The sequence below is a fragment of the Artibeus jamaicensis genome, unplaced genomic scaffold (genome assembly GCF_021234435.1).
Source record: "Artibeus jamaicensis isolate MK-2021 breed Jamaican fruit bat unplaced genomic scaffold, CSHL_Jam_final contig_233, whole genome shotgun sequence".
Classification (NCBI taxonomy): domain Eukaryota; kingdom Metazoa; phylum Chordata; class Mammalia; order Chiroptera; family Phyllostomidae; genus Artibeus; species Artibeus jamaicensis.
In genome coordinates, this window is record NW_026521486.1 from 51,745,533 (window position 1) to 51,769,657 (window position 24,125).

A 24,125-nucleotide genomic window follows, 5' to 3' on the forward strand; every position below is an offset into this window, starting at 1 on the left:
GTGTGTGTATGTGTTCGTGCCTGTATATATCTACACACAGATGAGAATTATATTTAACATTGTTGAAAAATAAATTCAGATCAAAATGGCTTTCAGGCCCATTACCTAGAAATCTCTTAAAATCTAGGTATGTTCCTGAGGTCATTTCTTTGCTTATGCTAAATTAGTTACAATTATGAATGGGGGATATTTTTTTAATATATTTTATTGATTATGCTATTACAGTTGTCCCAATTTTTCCCCCTTTGTCCCCCTCCACCCGGTACCCCCAGTCCCTCCAGCAGTCTCCCCCAACCTTAGTTCATGTCCATGGGTCATGCACGTAAGTTCTTTGGCTACTCCATTTCCTATACTGTTTTTAACATCTGAATGGGGGATATTCTACTGCACTTTTAAAAGAAGAAACTATTTTTGTGTTTGAAGGTGAAACCATCTATTGCAGAATCCTAGTTCCTTTCATAAATTTTTTTACCTTGACTACAAACAGATGATGCTATGATTCTACTATATATTTTATATAAAATCTATCCAAATTAGGGTTTGGGTAAATTTATGTTATTTAACCTGAAGTACAATAACTGTTAACATTCTAAACAGAGTCCACTCCACTTTGTCCTTTCTCCACAGACTTAATACTGTTTTAACACTCAGGAACCATTGCAAGGAACTTTCTCCAGATCAAATTAATACTAAAGTAAATGTCATCCGAGCCCAGCTGTATGTCACAACCCTTTATTCCCTGAGAGGCTGAACTCAAGAGCCTGTTTTATGGCTGTAATCATGTACATAGACATCTTTTGGAGGAAAGAGGCAGAATAACTCACTGGAGTTTGTAGTATTTTGCTAGAGCGTTCGAAGGAATGGAATCTTCCCCAGTATGAAATTATTAAACTAGCTTACTGAAGCTGAGGACTACAAGCTTTTAGGATGTTATTTTAATGATGTTTCTCTCTGGCATGGAATGTTGGTTTACCTTCTACCCCTTTCATTAGCATTAATATTAGTGAATTTATATCTAATTCTTTCCACTTGCCCTATTTTCTTCTCACCAAAGAAGCTCCAGACCCTGTATCTTGTTGGGCCCCCAAACTGAAGCCATTTTTGCTTTTGTCCCCCAGCAGCAGTGAGCCAGTCTTTTCCACAGGAAGTTCGGAGCCTACATTCTTTGAGTCAGGAGCTATTGCTGAAAATCCCTTTTTTTGAACTTTGGTCAGCAGAAATTAGTGTAACTGACAGGCATATTGATTCTAAATTTTTTTTACATGAGTTCTTTTTTTAATTAAAAAAAAAATGACCAAACCTTGGAGAGGAGTGGTAATATTAAAGCACTCATTCCCTTGTTCTTTCAGGTTGCCCATTCACTTTCATTTGCTTGTCATTTGACTGTCTCCCTTTGCACCCGGATCAGTAACAACCCACACCATCCTCCTTCAGGGACCTCCCAGTCAACACTGTGTGGGTGCTATGCAGAATTAAATTTAATGGATATTTCTCAGCCTGGTTCAGAATAATAGAACCCTTGATCCCAGAAAGAATAGACTGCAGTATGGAGTAAAGATTATGATCAGGGGAGGGTTAGAGACAAAAGCTGTAAATTACTATGGCTGGTTGATTTTTTCTACTATATACATATATATATATATTTTTTTGCTTTTGTATATCCTACATAGGAAACTAAGCATTGTATTTTTTTAACAAATCTGAGAAAGCACTATGAACTGCAGATGTTTGACTTTCAGAATATATTTTGTATTACTATCTTCACATTGTGTGAATACTGGAAGCTGCAGATCTTTGCTAGGATGCAATAAATTTATATACTTTTTGAGGGGTTCTGGGGGTATTAATCAAGCCCCTGTTATGTTTTGAGGGAGCTCTGGTGCTACTTGCTTAAAGTTTTCATTCAATTGTCAGTACCCTGTTGCCTTTTGGACCTTGGGATCAGATCAGACGAGTTTTGGAGATCCGGGTACCAAGGAAATGAAGATAGTCTAGCTGCCTCGAGTGAGGTGCCCTTTGCATAGCTCTCCTTCCCCCTATTCAAAAGCTGGGTAGCCTCTTGGGGTTGGGAGGGAAAATGTGAAATCTCAGAGTTTCATCTCCCTTAGAAGAGAGCCGGTAACTTATGTGCAAGGATCAAAGGTGGCAGCAGTAGCTTTGGGGAAAGGGAGGAGGACATGGCACTTCTCCAACCCCGGAAAACTGCTTTTGAAAACTGCTGATAAAATATGGGCAGGTTGCTTTACTTTTGTTTGGGAGCCTGTGCTCTCTCTCGTGCCTCTCTTGGCTCTCCTCCTGGGGTACCGACCTCTTCTGGGAGGATGAGCAGACCAACTTTGAGGTTGACCTGTTTTTTTTTCTTTGTCTGCCTTCCCTAAACACCACCCCCCAGGAAGACATTAAGCAGTCTGAAACTTAAATTCCTACTCTCCCAGATTTGGCTCACTTGCCTTATATTTGAAGACTGGGAAAGGAAAAAAAGGGGTGTCCCTGGATTCATTCCTCCCCTATGTCTTCTCCAACTTTGATTTCCAAAATTCAAATAGATTTCTTCCACAAAGTTCATTTGAGAGAAATGAGTATTTTGTCCCATTTTTCCCTTTCCTCATCAAACAACTCCAGCCCACCTTGTATCTGCTAGGTGAGAGGAGATGTGATTTGTCCCTCAACTTCCTTCAGTATCAGGAAGAATGCATAACAAATTGGGTTAAGCTGGGGCTGCAGGTAGTGATGACTGTTGATACCTCTCCTGGGGTGTGTGTTTCTCTCACCTTCAGGAATGACACTGTGCCTTCTCCACAATGGAATGGGCTTTGTTTGCTCAGCCCTCCAGTTTCCCAGCAACTGCTCTTGAACAGTGGACAAGGGCAGGTCCTCATACTTCTTATAACCCCATTCTTCCAATGGCATCCTGTAGCCCTCACCTGGAATCTAGGGCTCAAGACTTTGGGGTAAGATGGGGAAAATATGCTGGGATTGACCTGAGTATTCCCCTTCTACAGCTGCTGATAGCAGGTGCCCTAGGGCTTGCTTCCTCTTCCTGAGTCTGTCATCCTTGGAGGGAAGGGGGAGTTGCTCCAGCCTCTGGTGCCTAAAACAACTTTATTTCTCTCTCTTAACTTGCAGTAACCAGTCGTCATACCACTGTTGCCTTTTTAAACCTCTTAATAATTCATACTGTGTTGTTGGTTCCAATCCGATTATCACCAGGGCTGTGTGGAGAAATACTTTTACATGCTCCCTCATCTTGGTCTCCCAACCCCTCCCCATTCTGTATGTATGACGCTAATCTCTTGTCTTTCAGTTTCTTCCTGCTCTTTTGTATCTTTCTGGTGTCTCCTACCTTTTGTGTCTGGGTGTTTGGGGGCGCTTTTTTTTTTTTGCCTTTTTGTACAAAGATTAGTTTCAATGTAGTCTGTAGCTCCTTTGTAAACCAATTAAAATTTTTTTAATAAAAAGGTATGTCTCTGGTGTGTTGAGAAGGTTGGGAATGGGGAGAACATGCCTGTGACTTCATGTACTGAACCCAGGAAAGGTTTCCAGCTACATCATTGAGCTCCTGTACATATTGATCAGTACAGTTGCCCTACACTTAACTCCCAGGTAAATGGTGTCATGACCTGATCAGGGTGCTGTGACTTCACAGAAATGTGGAGGTCCAAGAGAAAGAGGCCCACCAACTTTTTCAATAAGCTTTTTTACTTTGGAATACTTTTATTTTTTTTTTAAGATTTTATTTATTTTTAGAGAGGAGAGAAGGGAGGGAATTGAGTGGGGGAGAGAAACACTGGTCTGTTGCCTCTCATATGCACCCTGATCACACCCTAACTAGGGACCAAACCTGCAGCCCAGGTGTGTGCCCTGACTGGGAATTGAACAGGCGACCTTGTGCTTTGTGGGACAATGCCCAACAAACAGAGCCACGCCAGTCAGAGCAGTTTCAGGGGATACTTTTAAAGGAAAGTTGCAGAGAGAGTACAAAAAGCTCCTATATATCCCCTTCCCCAGTTTTCCCCATTGTTCATGTTACCATAGTACATTGTCAAAAGTAAGAAACTGGCGTTGGTGTATTACATTAGCTAAACCCCAGGCTCTCTGAATTTCACTAGTTTTCCTGAAGTTGTCTGCTTTCTGTTCTAGAATCCATTCCAGGATACCACGTTGCATTTAGTTGAAATGTCTCCCCAGTCTCCTCTAGTCTGTGACAGTTTTTGTTTTTCATAACCAGGACAGTCTTCATGAGTATTGCCTAGGTGTCTTGTAGAATGTCCCCAGGTCTGAATTTGTCTGGTGTTTTTTTTTTCTTTCTTTCATTATTAGCCTGACCTTACGGGTTTCTGGGGAATACCACCCAGGTGAAATGTCCTCATCACATCCTATCAAGGGGTATGTGATAGCCCATAACGTTACTGGTGGTAGCCCTTATCACTTGGTTAAGGTAGTGTTTGCTAGGTTTATCCAGTTTCTCTTTCCCTATTATTTGTGTGCTCATCAATAAATCTATCCTGCCTTTAATGCAAATTAAGCTTCCTCAATGTAGCTATATAATATACTTAAAATTCTGTGAGGAAATTATGTCTTCCCCATTAGTTTATATTACATGTACTTTAAAAAAATACATGTACCTAACTTAAATACTAGGTAAATTTCTTTTATAGTTTGTTATAATCCAATACTACATTATATTTTGTTGCTCAAATTGTCCCAGCTTGAGCCATTGCAAGCTCTCTCAGGTTGGCTCCTGTGTCCCCTTGATATGTCTACACCCTTTTAATTTTTCTGAGCACTTTCTCAGGTTCTGATAAACAAGTTGCTTCAGGCTCAACTTGTATTTTCCCTGCCTCAGCCCTAGAATCGGACATTTCTCCTTGGCTCTTTTTATTTGGAGAATTGTATTTGGGAACCAAGGTCTAGCCCTAAAGTATTTTACATTCAGTTAATACCCGCCTGTGTCAACATGATTGAATCTGGATTGTGGCCCCTTCTGAAACAAATTTTTGACAGCCATTCTAATTTTCCATTAGCCTGCAGCTTCTTTTCCTTTTCCTATCTAAGAATCCTTGATCAACTCTTTATACTCTCAACACTCCTGATTGTTTTGCTCATCCTGTGCCTGCTTTGTCAATCACTGAGCTATGAGTAAACTCAGCTATTTGATTTCCGTATGTAGCCATCGGTAATGTAACATTTTAACTATTGGAGGCGGAGTATTGTTTTTGGATTTGGTTTTGTTTTATACCCTAAAATGGGTCTTCTTTAATAGTAGTGCCATCTATTCATTCAATAAACATTGAGCCTTTACTGTGTGCTGGGTACTAAGCTAAGTTGGAGATAAAATATAAAACAGGTCCTGCAACCAAGTACTTCGTAGTCTGGCAAGTGAAACTGATGCCATTAATTGCAATACTGACTCCATTTTTTTTCAGCAGATGATTCGATTCCTATTTTATGCAGAAAACAGAAGCATGAATTTCCTCAAACTTCCCTCTCCTGTCCCTACAAACACCAATGTATTCAGCTTTTTAGGAAAAAACATTTTTTCTTCGGAAGCTGAACCTTGTCACTTGCACTCGTTTTTTTAGACTTCTATTTCTTTGTTTTCATATTTTCTCCTTTTATCTTCAGTCTTGCCTGGGTTCTCTTGTCAGACTATCAGCACGTTAAAATCACTTCCCTCCATTTTGAAAAGCCTCTGCCTCCCCTTCAAACTACTGATCTAGTTCTTTTCTTTCCCAAAATAGTTTACACTCAATTTTACTCTTCTTATATTGACTCCTCAGGCCATTTGCTCAGCTCTCATTGTTTACCAAAGTGTTTCTTTTTTTTTTAAGATTTAAAAAATATGTATTTTCCGAGAGATGGGAAGGGAGAGAGAATGAGGGAGAAAAACCTCCATGTGTGAAAGATATGCAATGATCCCTTGCCTCTCACAGGCCCCCAAAGGGAGAAAAGGGGACCTGACCTGCAACCCAAGCATGTACCCTGACCTTGAATCAAACCTGTGACCTTTTAGTTCGCAGGCCAGCACTCAGTCTACTGAGCCACACCAACCAGGGCTTAAGTTTATTTATTTTTAGGGAGGGGGAAGGGAAAAAGAGGGAGAGAAACATCAATTGGTTGCCTCTCACATGTGCTGCAACCAGGGATGGCCCTGCAACCCAAGCATATGCCCCGACCAGGAATCGAACCAGTAACCCTTTGGTTTGCAGGCCAGTGCTTGATCCACTGATCCACACCAGCCAGGGCTGGGCATTTTCATCTGGATATCCCATGGATAACTCAAACTCAACATATAAGAAGAGGAAATAACCCTTGTGTTCCTCATCTTGCTTAACAGTATTACTGTCCCTTGAGCCCTTGTACTTGAAATCTCAGAATCATCTTTTCAATTCTCCCTTTCATCTCTCAACATTCATTATCAATCCTGTTAATACCAATACAATGTACCTAATGTTTTTCCTTTCTTTTTATTTTATTTTATTTTTTATTTCCACTGTCCTGGCACCTTAGCTTAGATCTTGTAACAGATCTTGCTTCCAGCCCCTCTGAGCTCCAGTCATCTATGTTCCACATTGCTACCAGAGCCCTTCGTAAAATCCTTTGCTCTTAGGAAAAGTCTAAGCTCCTTGATGATGGAATTGAAACCTTTCCAATTTGGTCTCAGTCTATCTCTAGGGTGATTTTCTGCTTAAATCTCATATACCTTTCTCCCACTCACACACCCTCTGCCCCCAATGCTATACTTTGTGTTCATACCTCTGTGTGTTTATTCTTGCTGTTCTTTTTGCCTAGAATAATCACCCTCCTTTTACCTGTTTTCAGTGTGTTTACTTTTGAGATGATTTAAAGATTCCTTTCTCTGTGAAACGCTCTGGGCACCTTTCTTCCCTTATCTTTTATGCCCTGGACAGAATTAGCTTATTTGATCTTTCTGCTTATATAGCTGCTTATTTAGCTGCTTGTTCATACTCTTGGTCTGATACATAATTTTCTGGTTGCTTATTGATTTATCTTCTTGCCTTTTTAGACTGACCCCTTGAAAGGCAGGAATTACATTATCACTATAGGCCCAGCACCTAATGTAATACCATAAGACTGGGGCCTAGTAGATATTTTTTAAGTTGAATGAATAAACAACTCACTTTAGCCTTATAATCAGTGGGGTCAAAGCTCAATTATCGGGGCACTGCAGGCTTTAATCAGGGGATTCTGATGAAGATCTTTGTGTATTCAGGAAGCCTTTATTCCTACCTTGAAGTCCTTTCTCGGGACTTTCCTAATCCCTTAGCTTTCAGATTTTTACTTTTTCTATCACCATTTCAACTCTAAACTCTGCCCAGAGCAGGTATACTTCCCATAAACCTGACTGGAATGTTTATCTTTGAGACAAGTAGTTATCCAAGGCTTTGAGCGAGGAAACTCTGCCTTTCTGCCTGATCCTTACCTTGCTCCCTGCTGAAGGAGATAAGTCTCCTGAGACACTCCAGACACGAGAAGTTATTTGACCTTCAGTTCCTCCCCCACTCTTCTGTTCAGCCCCAGACTTATCTGATCTGAGAGCTGGTGAAGGAAGATAGTTATAACCAAGTACATTCCAGCCATCTAACTGGCTGGGTCCTACAGACTCCCAGAACGGCCCAAAAAGAGATGGGCAACTGTCTGTCTGCCTCTAGTCCTCATCATCACTCCAGCTTTGGCTTCACAACTACTGAACTTTTACTTCATTTAGTCTCCCCAGGAGAAAAAAAGGCTCCAGAATCAAAGAATCAATACCCAGACCTTCATCCCTTGTCTAAGCCAGATCATTCCAAGAAAGGGCTTCCAGGCAGCCACCAGGGGGACAGAATGCCAGGGAAACAAGGAACTGGTCCCGGTGACTCTAATTCTCAGGAGCCAGTTGCTCATACCAGCGGAAATGATTACTGCAGTTTTTGAGTCTGGTGGAGTTGGACTCCTGTCTCTATTGCAGCACAAACCATAGTTCTCTCCTTCCATGTCTTGCTGACATTCCCTCTACACACCCTGTGCCTTCCCTTTACATTTTTACAGTTCCTGAAACTGAATAGATACAGGAGGTGTACTATGTATGTTTGTCGTCAAAAGTGGCTCTTGCTGTCCTCTCCCTGTGCCCTGAGTTTCTCCTATGTCTGCTGACCTCTGGTGGTGGTAGCTTGAACTGTACCCTCCCTTTCTAGTTAGTGACCTGCTGGCAGGTAATGGTGTATTTTTTTTCTCAACAATACAAATTCAAATACTGTATTACATGGGAATACTTATCGCTGAGTTTTGTATTTATTTTTGGGCTTTTCAGCCATTAAAAGTGAAAGTAATAATAACTAGTTCAATGGAAGAATTAGATAAGGCGATTGTAAAATGTATAGCCCTAGCTGTGTCCTACAACATAGGTGCTCAATAAAAGTTTGTTGCCTTCTTGATAATAGTGACTTGTTCAGTGTGTGACTCAAAGTGATTTTAGAAATTCTGGTAACATAAAATTTACCATTATACCATTTCAGTGTGATTTTTTTTTTTTTTAATTCGGAGAAATTTTACATAACTGATTTCTGATTCTTTAGTTTGGAAAATGAGGTCAACTCTAGTGTGGACTGTGAAGCCTGTCTCTGCTGAGGGAGCTGTAGATCTGAGACCTGATAATGGTTAGAAGGTATCTTGGGCACAGCTGAATGGCTTTGTGTACTTGACCTCACTTTGGTTTCCTGGCTGACAGGACCCAGTACTTTCTTCCAGGGTTAGCAAAGGGCAGAGGTTTGAAGTTAGGCATCACTGGGTTCTCAGCTGGGCCTCCAAGCCCCCCTTCTCCCACTTTGCAAAGAAAAGAGGAGGTGGCTGAACAGAGGAGGATATGAGATTGGTTCTCTGCTCCTCCCTCTCCATGCTTTTCCCCACACCCATCCTCTCCCCCACAACAGCCGTCTCCCCCACAGAGACGGGGAAGAGGGAGGAGGGCGGAGTTGGGGACTGAGGGATCAGAAGCCCCACAGTGCCCTGTATCTAAAGGAAGCTATGGCCAGGGGCAGCTGTGCTGGCTCACGCTCCCCACCTCCTACTGCTGCCTCCTTCAAAATGATGCTGGGTACTCTGGGGCTTTGGGTTCTGTTTCCCACAGCTGTGCAAGGTAAGTGTCTACAGAGAGGTGCACTGTCTTTCCATTCACCCAATGAGGAAAAGGGGCACTTGAAGCAGCAGCCACCCCTTTGGAAGGGTGGTAAGTGGAGTGGGTGAGTGAGGGTGAAGGGTAGAGTCATGTGTCCCCATGGAGGGGGTCAGGTTCCAGGCCTCTGCTGACACTCTCCTCATGTGGCTTTACCATGCTGGCCCTGGGATATGAAATATGTTTTGTCTCTCTTTGTGGCTGCTGTTTTAGCCTGGGCATTCACTCTCATCTTGAACCCTCCTCCCTCCCCACCTTGGGCCACAGCACCCCCAAGCAGGCGGACATGTGTGTTCTTTGAGGCCCCCGGAGTTCGGGGAAGCACAAAGACACTGGGGAAGCTGCTAGATGCAGGACCGGGTCCCCCCAGGGTTATCCGCTGCCTCTACAGCCGTTGCTGCTTTGGGATCTGGAACCTGACCCGGGACCTGGCACAGGTGGAGATGCAAGGTGAATGGCAAAGTATATGGCAGGTGATAGCTAGGGTGGGAGGCAGGTACACCCTGGGTTGAGGGTGGCAGCTGAGGGAGAGGAGGAGAAATGGAATGTGTGGAGGGAAAGAAAAGCCCATATGCAATAAAAGGGATGCCTCTGAGAAGTGATTTATCCTCTCATCCCCAGACCCCATTATGCTCGCTCCATCATGTGTGTTCTCTCTCGTTCATTTTTTTTTCTCTCTATCTCTCTCTCTTGCTCTCTCACTTAATCCTCCTCTCCTAATCTGACCCTATCAGGATGCCGAGACAGTGATGAGCCAGGCTGTGATTCCCCCCGGTGTGACCCAAGCCCCCGAGCTCAGCCTAGCCCCAGCTCCACTCTCTTCACCTGCTCCTGTGGCACTGACTTCTGCAATGCCAATTATAGCCATCTACCTCCTCTGGGGAGCCCTGGGACTTCTGGCTTCCAGGGTCTCCAGGCCATCTCAGGTAGCCCCCTGGGGTGCTGAATCAGGGTGAGGGCTGGGGCCCAGGTTAGGATGAGAGGTAGAACCAGGGCCAGTTCTCACCCCTACCCCCATCCCAAGCTTCATTCCTCCTGGCCTTGAGAAGTTGGTTGCCCTGGTGACTGGGAGATAACAGGGCTTGTGACCAGGGTGGGGGTGGGTTGAGAAGCAAGATCTCTGAGGAGGGGGAGAGGAACAGAGAGAGGATTTGGGGCAGGGCTCATTCTTCCTGCATTCTTGCCTTAATGCCCAGGCAAGTCCATCTGGATGGTGCTGGTGCTGCTGGGGCTGTTTCTCCTCCTGCTGCTTCTGGGCAACGTCATTTTGGGTATATTCTGCCCCATCCATCCCCTGTGACCCCAAGGCACTGCCCCAAAGCTCTGACCTCTCTCCAGACTTCCCACAGTTCTGAGACCTCTACAACCTGACTCCCATTATCTCCCACGAAGCCCCCTTCCCAGTCTCCATGCCTATGCACCCTGACCCTAAGGCTTTTCTTTACCCCAGCCCTGCTACAGGGAAAGGCCTACAGAGTGAGAGGTGGGCCAGACCCAGAGCCAGAGCCAGACTCAGGCAGAGACTGGAGTGCAGAGCTGCCTGAACTGCCTGAGCTGTGCTTCTCCCAGGTGCTCAGGGAGGGCGGGAAGGGCCCTCCAGGTGCTCCCAGAGAGTGTGCTGAGGAAGCCTAGCCCTGGTACAAACTGAGACCCACACCCCACACCGTATCTCACCAGGTAATCCGGGAAGGAGGTCACGCAGTGGTGTGGGCTGGGCAGCTGCAAGGCAAACTGGTAGCCATCAAGGCCTTTCCCCTGAGGGCTGTGGCCCAGTTCCGAGCTGAGAGAGCATTGTATGAGCTGCCAGGCCTACGGCATGACCACGTTGTCCGCTTTATCACTGCCAGCAAGGGAGGCCCTGGCCCCCTGCACTGTGGGCCCCTGCTGGTATTGGAACTGCACCCCAAGGTGAGGACCAAGAAATGTACATGTGTGTGTATGCCTGGGAGTGAATGGGTATGGAGGTGTGGGGCGGGGGCGGGGCTGGATGGTGGCTGGGCCTTGTCCACGCTTATTGTTCTGCTTTAAATTTCTTCTCTAAAACATTAAAAATTATTTTTGTTTTTATTGTATAAGAAATACCTGCTAATACTTTTAACTCAGAAAATAGGTAAGGAAAGGGAGAAATCAAAACTGCTTATATTCTGTACCTAAAGGAAAATCATTGTTAAAGAAATAGCCCGATGCATTGCCCTCCAAATTCATTCACATATTCATTCAACAAATATTTATGAATTACGTATCTGGCACTGTGCTAAGTGCTAGGAAAAACATACCCTGCCTTTACAGATTCTATGGAGTAGTAGGGGAGACAAAAGTGGGTCAAGTAAACACAAAAATAAGTGTAAAATACCCAGTGTTTTAGGTGCTGAGACAGCCACGGTACTGTAAGAGAAGAACATACAGATGTGACTTGAGGGGAGGACAGAGAGCAGTAAGACTGAAGAGGAAGAAGCAGGCAGGGGCCAGACTACAATCTGCCTTGGGGACCTAGTAAGGACTTGGACTTCACCAGCACCTACAGCTTCTCCAACTCTGAAATCTTGAATTCTGGAAAGTTCCCTCTTTGACCATGTTCAAAAATCACTGCTTTTTGGGTTTTGTTTGCTTAACTTCCCTGGCACATCGAAAGTGGTCAACATTTGTTGAATGAAGGATTCTTGATTCTTTCCCAAAGATTCCTACTGGCTCCCCAACCGCCGCGCTCCTACCCAACAGCTCTACCCATTGGCCAGCTCTCCCGTGTGTGTGTGCCTGCCACCTAAAGCCTTGTGATTCGTGAGGGGTGGCCTGGCCAAGTCACTCTGCCTCTTCTTTTTCCATCTTTGTCCCAGGTTCTGTGAGGTGGTATAAGGTGGTTAACAGTGAGCAACTGGAGTCAGACTGTTTGGGTTCAAGCTCCACTTCTCTTTCACCAAGTGACTTTCAGCAAATTCAGTTAACTCTCTGTTAAGGTCCTCATCTGTAAAAGAGGAGTGACAAGAGTACCTACCTCCTAGAGTTGTTGTGAGGATTCCAGGAGGCCTGGCCCCCAGGCGGTGCTCAGGACACTTGAACCAGAGTTACTAGTTTTCTGGTCAATAGGCCTGATGCACGTTCTAACTCCTCTATTGCCTGTTATCTTGGCCTAGAAGAGTCAGTGAGCTGGCCCGCTGAAAGATGTCTGTCAGCTCATTTCTGCTCCCTGGGGTGGATCAGCCACCTCCAGCTTTGTATGTCCCCCTCTTCTCTCTGTTTCTCCCCAGGGTTCCCTGTGCCACTACTTGGCCCAGAACACCAGTGACTGGGGAAGTTCCCTGAGGATGGCACTGTCCCTGGCACAGGGCCTGGCATTTCTCCACGAGGAGCGCTGGCAGGATGGTGGGTGAGCTGAGGGCAGGAAGCCATGGGAGTCAGGAGCCACACTACTATGTTTCCAATTCTCCCTTAGTTTGGAGGGGAAGGATTGGGAGAAAAGAGAAAGGAAGGTCCAATCCCCTTCAACCTTGGCTTCTCCCACAGGCCAGTATAAACCAGGTATTGCCCACCGAGATCTGAGCAGCCAAAATGTGCTCATTCGGGAAGACGGGTCATGTGCCATTGGAGACCTGGGCCTTGCCTTGGTGCTACCTGGCCTCACTCAGCCCTCAACCTGGGCCCCTACTCAACCCCAAGGTCCAGCTGCCATCATGGAGGTGAGTACTCTGGATAAGGATGAGGCCTCCAATGATGGTGGTGCTACTGATGAGGATGTGCCCATTGCTGTAGCAACAGTGCAGCAGTGGCTACAGCTTTTGTGACACTGCTGAGTCTGTAGTTGGGGGGATGTTTTGTGGACGAGTGTTGCGGTGAAGTTTGCCAAGGAGATGATTTTTGGTCCTCTATGCCTTTCTCTCCAGGCTGGCACCCAGAGGTATATGGCTCCAGAGCTCTTGGACAAGACTCTGGATCTACAGGACTGGGGCACAGCCCTCCGACGAGCTGATGTTTATTCTCTAGCTCTGCTCCTGTGGGAGATCCTGAGTCGCTGCCCAGATCTGTGGCCTGGTAAGGATGGGTACGACAGTCCCTTTTCTTTCACAGTGCCTCACCCATCCATTTCAGATCCACCTACCTCCTGACCCAGGAAGCTCTGCCCTTCTCCCTCCTGATCTCTCCACAAGGAAGGTACCACTAGCGCTAGCTGACAGGTACCCCTCTGTGCTTTTCCCCAGACAGCAGACCACCACCCTTCCAGCTGGCCTATGAAGCAGAACTGGGTAGCACCCCCACCACCTGTGAGCTGTGGACCTTGGCAGTGGAGGAGAGAAGACGTCCTTACATCCCACCCACCTGGTGCTGCTTTGCCACAGTAAGAGACCACAGGCTGATGTGATGGGGACCTGGAGAGTCTGGACATGGGCTTCCAGGGTTTGTCTGCCGGGACTAGTTCCTCTACTCATATTTCTTCATCTCTTACCACTCCTGGCTCATGTCCAGCTGAAGCTGGGCAAAATTTCTCTGTACCTCAGTTCATCTTCATCCACTCTAAGCCTCACACAGACCATTCCTGATTCTCATACCTTCCCTTTGCTAGGTCTTGCCCACTCTTTCTTTCTTGTCCCCTATCATGAATCAGTCCTCCTTGGCTTTGCTTCTGCCGAGCTCTGTCCCCAAAATGGCTTCTCTACTGGTGCACTGGTATCCAATAATAATTCAATCCAATAATTCCTTGTTCTGTCTTACACGTCTGTGTTCCTGCCATGACCCAATAGAGCCAGTTCTAGGTGTAAAAAAGTGAAGCAGTAGCCTAAAAGTGAAATTTCAAGGGTCCGTATAAGTAGTTCTAACAGGGGAACCCTTTCCTGTTTCTCGGTCTGACATTCCCACTGCATCAGCATTTGCTGGGGTGGGTAGCAGGCCCAGGCACTGTTTGCAGAAGACCCTCTTTGCCTAAAATGAAGGAGAGCAATTTCCCATCAACATGTTAAGCCATCAACCGAAATTAACTCCTCAGATGGAAAAGGGGACACTTCGGAAGGCGCCCAGTGAACCTGTCTTAGGCAACAAGATGCAGCGGGTGGGATTTCAGTGAGGGCAAGAGGAGGAGGATTGCTCCAGAAAAGAATCAGAAGTGCTGAAAACAGTGGTGGAGTGGTGGACAGTGGACACCTTTTAAACTTGGGGACTACTCAGGGGGACACTCAGGATCCTGGATTCAAGCCTGCCTCCCGGTCATTCTTCCCAGGACCCTGGTGGCCTGAGAGAGCTCCTAGAGGACTGTTGGGATGCAGACCCGGAAGCACGGCTGACAGCTGAGTGTGTACAGCAGCGCCTGACCACCCTGGCCTCTCCTCAGGAGGCCCACACCTTCCCAGAGGGCTGTCCAGCAAGCTGCCCACCTCTTTGCCCAGAAGACTGCCTCTCAACTCCTTCCCACTGTCATTCTCCCTTGTAGGCCTCAGATGAGAATCTGCCGCTCCGGTGGTCAGCAAGGCCCTTGTTCCAGGACTCTCAACCTGCCCATTACCATTTCTCATGTGTAAATATGCCGTTTCTGTGCCATCTGTGTGCAAACATACATATGGTGAACGTAGGCTCGTTTGCTCTGCCTCACCACTGCCTTTCCCAGTTGACAAATGCTCGGATCCTTCTGTGGACATCCAGTCCACCACAGTTCTGACCAGTTACAGAGGGCAGGTGTGCACAGGAAGAGATACAGTCAGCTTTCTTGGCTCCACATTCATAGGTCATCCTCCCTTCTTGTGATCCTGGGCTCCTCCTGGCTCTCGTCTTTTCCTTCTCCTCCTTCTCCTTTATTTGGTGGGATTTCATGAAGGGCATTGGGAAAAGAGGGATGAATACAATGAAACTGCTGCTCTGAAGGTACTCAGAGACCCACAACTCACTTTGTCGGGGTCCTGTACAGTGTCTTTGGAGGGGGTGTCCTCTTCTGAAGCTCGAGTGGGAAGACCTCACAGCACAGGATGTTTGAGCTGGGTCTTGAATGAGCAGTTTTCCAGGAGTGTTGGGAGCTACACAGCATTTCTGTTCCAGCAGGGCAAAGTATCACAAGATGCAGCAAGAAACTGCAAGTAACCTGAGTAGCAAAAGTGTGGGGTATGTGACGGGGAGAGAGAAAAGCTGGCATGGAGAACTGTAGGCAAGGCTTTGTGAGCCACAGTGAAAAGTTCCTTCCTTCATTTCCTTTTTGTGTGTTTTCTTTGCTGGCTTTTCTTTCCCACCTGAGACCCCTTTATTACTGGGTGCCCCTCAAGGCCAGTCTCATTACAGGTGCCTGGTTTATAGCTCTAGCTCAGTTTCTAACTATTCAAGCGCCATTGGGCAAATTATTTCCTCTTTCTAGAGCTCAGGTTCCTCATTTGCTAAATAACTGGTTGAGGGCCTTCCTGTCTAACCTCAGAAGAACAATGGGGGAGCCCTGACTTCACTGCAACGGGGCTGCTTCCTGCTCAGTCACCAACTAGCTTTGTGTCCACGGGCAAGTTACTTAACCTTGGGAATCTCAGTTTTATCACGTGTAACGTATGGATAAAAACATTGACCCTGCTTGCAGGGTCAATTCAAGGTCAAAAAACCAAAGATGACAGGTCCTACACAGTACCTGGTAGCAGTTGTGATTAAGCACTGAGATGATCTCTAGCCCCTTTCTAGCTTGGTTGTTCTCGAGTTCCAGGATTAGCCTCTGGAAAGCCCAGGAGATTTCACCTTCCTTCTGACTCAGCTCTCTAGTTCTCTGACATCATCACTTGGATAGGCAGCCACCACCTGAAACTAAACACATCCAAAGCTAAGCTCCCGCCTACCTCTCACCAACAGGTCTGCCTTCCCTTCTTCCCTGACTCTCAAGGACACCAAGTTTCTCTTCGTCCCAGAAGATCCCAATAAGGAAGATGTTTTTGTTTCCTCCCTTGGCCCCAGCTTGTCCCACCCATATCCAGTTCTCAGTTCTTAAGTCCCCCTGAGGTTGTGTGGGCAGGGCTTGCTTCTGGCCACCAACCCCCTTTCCTTCCTCCTGGGTCTGGCAGTCTCAACTACTGAAACTGCCCTTTGGCTGCCTTTTTCCCCAATCTAGATTAAATGCCTCTCTCTAAATAATCTTAAACATAACTTTGCATTGTGTTTTGCCTCTGTGCAACAGCCTATTTGCCTGTTTCATGACAATCTTGTGAGCAGCATTTACAGAGGAGGAAACCAAGGGCTCAGAGAAATTTAGGATCGTGTCTCAGGTCACACAGATCTTAAGTAACAGCAGAGATTTTCATCATTAAAAACAATGTTTACAAAAATGCCATAAATTATTAGAAATGGATAATGTCACATGAAGAGAAAAAATAAATGTGCAGCCCTGGCTAGTGTGGCCCAGTAGATTGAGTGCCGGCTGGCAAGCCAAGACGTTGCTGGTTTGATTCCCAATCTAGGGCATGTGCCTGGGTAGCAGGCCAGGTTCTCCTTTGGGGGTGTGTGAGAGGCAACTGATATTTCTGTTGCACATCAATGTTTATCTCCCTCTCTTTCTCCCTCCCTATCCCTTTCTCTGAAAATAAATAAAATATTTGAAAAATAAAAAGTAAGTCTGCAGTTGGTTGGAATGTTGTCCCATAATCAAAAGGTTGTAAGTTTGATTCCTGGTCAGGGCACATACCTAGATGGTGGATTTGATCCTGGGTCTAGGTATGTCCAGGAAGTAACCAATAGATGCTTCTCTCCCTTTCTCTCTCTCTAAAATACAATGAAAAAAAAAATGTCTTCAGTGAGGATAAAAACACACAAACAAACAAACCATAATCACAAGAAAAACAAACAAAACCCAATAGAGGGATATTTTCCAAAATACCCATCCAGTGCTCCTCAAAATTATCAAGATCATCAAAAACAAAGAAAGCCTGAGAAAGTATCACAGCCAAGAGGAGCCTAAGGAGATATGACAACTAAAAATAATGTAATATTCTAGAATAGAAAAAAGGACTTTGGGTAAAAACTAAAGAAATCTGAATAAAGTTAGTAATCATAAGTCAATATTGGTTCATTAACACACATACCATACTAATGGAAAATGTTAATAATTGGGGAACTGGGTATGGGTAGTATAAAAACTCTGTATCACCTCAATTTTTCTGCAAATCTAAAACTTTTTTTTTAATAATTTTTTTAATATTTTATTTATTTATCTTTAGAGGGGAAGGGAAGGAGAGAGGGAGAGAAACATCAACGTATGGTTGCCTTTCGTGCATCCCCTGCTGGGAACTGGCCTTCAGGGAACTGGTCTGCAACCTAGGCATGTGCCCTGACTGGGAATCGAACCGCGATTGTCTGGTTCACAGGCCCGCGCTCAATCCACTGAGCTACACCAGCCAGGTAAAACTTTTTAAAAAGAGACAATTTATTTATTTTTAGAGAGAGGGGAAGGGAGAGAGAAACATCAGTGTGTGGTTGCCTCTTGTGCGCCCCCTACTGGGGACCTGGTCCGCAACCCAGGTATGTGCCCTGACTGGGAATTGAACTGGCAAACTTTTGATTCCCAGGCCAGTACTCAATCCACTGAGCCACACCAGCCAGGGCTAAATCTAAAACTTAAAAAAAAAAAAAATAGAGCTTATTAAAAAAAAAAAACAACTATGACCATCTCTAAAACTTCAAACAGGCCATAAATATAAGGAACAAAGCGAAGGTTGTGGTAATCATTACAATGTTTACTTGTTGTAATTTCGAGTGGGCATATTGTAATATGCTGTATTGAAGGCATCAGTAACACAGAAGGCAGAAAACCTAGATTATCATCTTGACTCCCCTAACTATGAACAGTTAGAAAAGTTTATTTAATTGTCTCAGGAAGTCAAATAAATAATTCTCTAAGTCATTTTTCAACCCTATAATTCTATGATTCTATGGTAAAATATGATCACTTCACCAAATTTAGTGTTTGCCTAATTGTTATTTCCATGATTAGTGATTCCATGCTCATGGAGAGGCAATATGCACATAAATAAGCTTTTTAGAAACTTGAAAACGTAAGTTTATGAATAGAGGTGAAAAACTGTGTGGTTGAAGACAGAGGGGGTAGACAGTGAGAAGAAGACTGATTTTTTTACCATCTACCTTTATTTTTACGTCTTGAATTTTGAACTATTTGTATGTTTTTTAAAAATATTTTATTTATTTTTAGAGAGATAGGAAGAGAGGGAAAGAGAGAGGGAGAGAAACATCAGTGCGTGGTTACCTCTCATGTGCCCCACACTGGAGACCTGGCCCACAACCCAGGCATATGCCCCAACTGGGCATCCAACCGGTGACCCTTTGCTTCACAATCTGGTATCTATTCCACTGAGCCACACCAGCCAGAGCACTCCCCCCAAATTTAAGTTGTTTCTCAGTATCAGTGGAGGATCCAGGACCCCCTGTGTATACCTAAATCTGAGGATGCTCAAGCCCCATGTATAAAATGGCATAGACCAATGCATTACACTCGGCCCTTCACACCCACAGACTCCCAAATGTGGAGCAAAACAGTACAGATATTGTTCATCAAAAAAATCTGCTTGTAAGTGGGCCTGCATAGTTCAAACTCATGTTGTTCAAGGGTCAACTGTATTTACTCGTTAATTTAAAAAGTCTGTACCTAGTCCTGGCCCGGTGACTGTTGGTTGGAGTATTGTCCCAATACACCAAAGTTGCAAGTTCAGTCTCTGGTCAGGGCACATACAAGAAGCAATCAAGGAATGTATAAATAAGTGGAAAAACAAATCACTGTTCCTCCCTCTGAAAAAAAATCAATTAATTAAATTAAATTAAAGGTCTATACCTAGAAAAAAATTGGTGGAAAAATGCCAAAATGTTAACAATAATGATTCAATTCTGTTTGGGTGATGGGACCTCAAAAGTTGTTTGTTTTTCTTTTTTTTTTTTTTGCATTTTTCAACAACTTTTCTGTAATTCTCATGATTACTTATAGAATTTATGAAGAGCATGTGAACAAATTTACTATTACCAGGAAACATTCTCCCATCCCATCTCATTCTCAACTGATAACTTTGCTTATTTCCATGCAGGAAAAAAAAATCAGGAGCAATCAGCAAGAACAGTCACATATTCCCACACCTAAATCTACCAATGCATTTGCACTTGGACATATAGGCTCTGGTTTCCCTGCTATTACAATAATAACAGTATATATAAGACAACTATGGTGTTGTGAGCCCTTTACATGTATTAATGAGCTAGGTATTATTGTTATCCTTCATTTTACAGATGGGGAAACTGAAACATGGAAGTTTCCTTTGAAGAACCTTGTCCAAGTTTACAAAGGAGGTAGTCTGGCTTCAGAGCTCATTCTCTCAACCAGTTAGTTCCCTGTGCTGAATAAACTGTCCTATCTGAGGTCAGTGCCTCCACATGTAACCTGGGGCTCCTCTCTTCCTAGTCACTTAGGAACTTTGCTCTTTCTTTCTATCTATCTATATATCTATATCTATCTATATCTACATCTATATATAAATAAAACTAATTTTGGCTCTGAGGTTTTTTTAAAAAGATTTTTATTTATTTATTTTTAGAGAGAGGGGAAGGAGGGAGAAAGAGAGGGAGAAACATCAATGTGTGGTTGCCTCTCATGTGTCCCCTACCAGGGACCTGGCCTGCAACCCATATATGTTCCCTGACTGGGAACTGAACCTGCAACCCTTTGGTTCTCAGCCCTCACTCAATCCACTGAGCTATACCAGCCAGGAGGAACTTTGCTCTTTCAATTATCCCTTCTTTCTCCAGCAACATCATTTTTTTTTCTCTCTACTGGATTATTTCCATCAGTTTACAAACATACTTTAAACTCATCCATTCTTTTTATCACATTTTTAAAATTTACATTGTAGTTACAGTTGACATACAATATTATATTAGTCAGGTGTACAAGATAGTGGTTAGACATTTATATAACTTAGGAAGTGATCATGCCAACAATTCTAGTATCTGACACCATATATAGTAATTACAATATTGACTATATTCCCTATGCTGTACTTTACGTTCTGTGACTATTTTAATTTTTTATTATTTTTTAAAGTTAACATTATTTTAGCCCTGGCTGATGTACCTCAGTGGATTGAGCGCAGGCCTGTGAACCAGAGGATCAAGGTTCGATTTCCAGTCAGGGCACATGCCTGGGTTGCAGGCCAGATCAATAAATTAATATTATTATTTTTTAATTTTTACTTTACTGATTATGCCATTACAGTTGTTCTATTCCCCTCCACCTTGCACCTTCCCACCCCTACCATTCCCCCCCTTTAGTTTATGACCATGTGTCTCAAGTTCTTTGGATTCTATATTTCCCATACTATTCTTGCCCTCCCCCTATCTATTTTCTACCTACCGTCTATGCTACTTATTTTCTGTACCTTCTCCCACCTTCTCCTCCCACTCCCCTGTTGCTAACCCTCCAATGAGATCTTCATTTCTATGGTTCTGCTCCTGATCTAGCTGTCCTTTTAACTTGCTTTTGTTTTAGATGTGGTTGTTAATAACTGTGCGTTTGCTGTCCTTTCACTGTTCATATTTTTTATCTTCTTTTTCTTAGATAAGTCCCTTTAACATTTGATATAATAAGGGCTTGGTGATGATGAACTCCTTGAATTTGATCTTATCTGAGAAGCACTTTATCTGTCCTTCCATTCTAAATGAAAGCTTTGCTGGATAGAGCAATCTTGGTTGTAGGTCTTTGGATTTCATGACTTGGAATACCTCTTTCCAGCCCCTTCTTGCCTGTAAGGTCTCTTTTGAGAAATCAGCTGACAGTCTGATGGGAACTCCTTTGTAGATGACTGTCCCCTTAGCTCTTGCTGCTTCTAGGATTCTCTCCTTCTCTTTAATCTTGGCTAATGTAATTCTGATGTGCCTTGGTGTGTTTCTTCTTGGGTCCAACTTCTTTGGGACTCTCTGAGCTTCCTGGATTTCCTGGAAGTCTATTTCCTTTGCCAGCTTGGGGAAATTCTCCTTTATTATTTGTTCAAATAAGTTTTCCACTGGTGGCTGTTCCTTTCCCCCTTCTGGTACCCCTATAATTGGGATGTTGGAGCGTTTAAAGATGTCCTGGAGGTTCCTAAGTCTCTCCTCATTTTTTTGAATTCTTATTTCTTCATTCTTTTCTGGTTGGTCATTTTTATCTTCCTTCTGGTCCACTCCTTTGATTTGAGTCCCAGTTTCCTTTCCATTACTATTGTTTTCCTGTGCATTGCCATTCATTTCAATTAGTTTAGCCTTCATATGTTCCTCTAATTTGTGACTAAAATCAACCAGTTCTGTGAGCATCCTGATCACCAGTGTTTTGAACTGTGCATCTGAAAGTTTTGCTATTTCTTTGTCACTTAGATTTATGGGGTCTGGGGCTTTGAGATCTTCTTGAGCCATTTTTGGTCTGTTCACGCCCATTAAGTATGAGGAGGGGAGCCTTAGGGGTGGGGTGGGGCCTCTAGGGCAGGGTCACTGGGTTGTGACGCTGTATGTGGTGGCTGGGTCAGAGTGGGGAAATGGCGTCCCCCTCTCCTGCTTCCCGCTGCTGGATGAGGAGGGAAGCCTTACATGTTCACCAGGGCAGGGTCATTCAGGTTGCTGGGTTGTGACACTGTATGTGTGGGTGGGGTCAGAGCCAGGAAATGGTGGCCGTCTCTGCTGCTTCCCGTCACTGGGACCCGCTCGGTCCAGTCTCACTGCCCACTCCCTTGCCGGTCTATCTGCGCAGGAATGAGCCAGCACAGTCAACCCGCCACCCTTCGCCCTCGCTGGGTCCGCCAGTAGCTCACTGGGTCTCGCTCACTAGGTCGCTCAAAGGGTTGGCCCTTTGCAACCCCACGCCTGGGATCCGCGCGCCTGAGTCCATCTGACCGAGTTTTCCTGTGCAACCCTACTCCACCAGCTGCTGGTTTCTCCCCTCTTACCGGTCGGGCTGAAGAATTCGTTGTTACCGGACTTCCGAAAAGTTCAATTTTCTGTGTTCTGGCTGTGTTTTCTGTTGCTAATATTTTGTTGTCTCTAAACTGGTTGCGTGAGAAAGCACGGCATCTCCACCTATGCCTCCATCTTGGCAGAAGTTAACATTATTTTTATTGTTGTTCAAGTACAGTTTTCTGCCTTTACCCCCCACCCCAGTCCTCCTCACCACCCTCTTGTTTCCACCCACCCCGCTTGTTACTGTCCATGTGTCCTTTATAATTTTTCCTGCAAACTCTTCACCCTTTTCCCCCATTATTTCATCCCCTCTCCCCTCTGGTCATTGTCAGCCTATTCTCAATTTCAGTGTCTTTGGTTATATTTTGCTTGCTTGTTTGTAAACTCACCCATCTTAAAAAGCCTTCCAAGCCCTGGCTGGTGTAGCTCAGTGGATTGAGCATGGGCCTGCGAACCAGACAATCGCGGTTCAATTCCCACTCAGGGCACATACCGGGGTTGCAGGCCTGTTCCCTGCAGGCCAGTTCCCAGCAGGGGATGCACGAAAGGCAACCATACATTGATGTTTCTCTCCCTCTCTCCTTCCCTTCCCCTCTAAAGACAAATAAATAAAATCTTAAAAAAAAAAAAAAAAAAAAAGCCTTCCTAGGCTGTCCATCCCGTTGTGGTTACTGCTGCATTCCTCTGCTTTCTTATTTACCAAAACTCATTAGAAGAATTGCTTTTATTTGATGTCTCCAGTTCCTCACTTCTCATTCTCTCCTCAATTTGTTTCAGGCAAAATTCCTTCTCTAGCATGTAATTAAACTGCCCTTAAAAATTCACCACCCCTGCAAAAGGCAATGGCCAATTCTCATCTTCATCCTTTGTAATTTATCAGCAGCATTTGACACATCTGATACCTTCCTCCTTGACTCCTTTCTTTATACTTCTCTCTTCTGGTTTTCCTTTTCCTTGCTTGCAACTCCCTCTGTATCCTTTCTCCCTCCTCTTCTCTTTCCAATTTCTGAATGTTGGCAGGCTGGAGGCTAAGTGGTGGGCCCTCTTTTCTACTCTGGTCACAATTTCTCCCAGCTGATCTTATCTACCTTTTTGGCTTTACGTACCTTGATAACTATTTTATTTTATTTTATTTTATTTTATTTTATTTTATTTTATTTTATTTTATTTTATTTTATTTTATTTTTAGATGGAGAAAGGATGAGAGAGAGAGAAACATCTATTTGTTGTTCCATTTATTTATGCATTCATTTATGCATATCAGGATGATATGCCAATCTGTTCCTCCTCAATCTTCTTTGTTTCAATGAATGGCACTGTTATTTCTCAGTTATTCAGTATTCTTGGGTTCATCCTTGACTTCTCTGTTTCTTTCACACTCTATACCCAGTCCAGATCTGTTAAGCTCTACCTTAAAAAAATATGCAGAGCCTAACTACTCCTGATCATCTCCACAACTTCCATCCAGACCACCACAATCCCTCCCCTGGTACAACAGTAGCCTCCCAACTGGGCTCCCTGCTTTCACTTTTTTTTTTTAATTTTTTTTTTAAAGATTTTATTTATTTATCTTTAGAGGGGAAAGGAAGGAGAGAGAGAGAGAACTGGCCTGCAACCCAGGCATGTGCCCTGACTGGGAATCGAACCGTGGTTGCTTGGTTCCCAGGCCCGCGCTCAATCCACTGAGCTACACCAGCCAGGGCTTTTTTTTTTTAATTTTTAAAGATTTTATTTATTTATCTTTAGAGAGGAAGGGAAGGAGAGAGGGAGAGAAACATCAATGTATGGTTGCCTTTCGTGCGTCCCCTGCTGGGAACTGGCCTGCAGGGAACCGGCCTGCAACCCTGGTATGTGCCCTGACTGGGAATCGAACCGAGATTCTCTGGTTCGTAGGCCTCCCTGCTTTCACTTTAACCGCCTTTCCTTATCTTGTTTTTTCACCACACAGTAGCCAGAATATATATTCTTTTAACATTTGAACTGTTTTTAAGTGCATAGTGCAGTGGCATTAAGCACACTCACACTGTTGTGCAAG

General features: G+C 44.3%; 1 protein-coding gene across 1 annotated transcript; it reads left to right on the forward strand.

The window, feature by feature from the left end:
• The first annotated feature begins 77 nt into the window (after positions 1-77).
• On the forward strand, positions 78-14,685 carry AMHR2 (anti-Mullerian hormone receptor type 2). The gene is made up of 10 exons (XM_037137552.2): positions 78-9,622; positions 9,907-10,098; positions 10,369-10,443; positions 10,623-10,741; positions 10,850-11,080; positions 12,418-12,532; positions 12,674-12,846; positions 13,051-13,198; positions 13,366-13,502; positions 14,379-14,685. The coding sequence occupies exons 1-10, from the start codon at positions 9,346-9,348 to the stop codon at positions 14,586-14,588; spliced, it is 1,677 nt and encodes a 558-aa protein (XP_036993447.1). The 5' UTR covers positions 78-9,345; the 3' UTR covers positions 14,589-14,685.
• Positions 14,686-24,125: the final 9,440 nt, after the last annotated feature.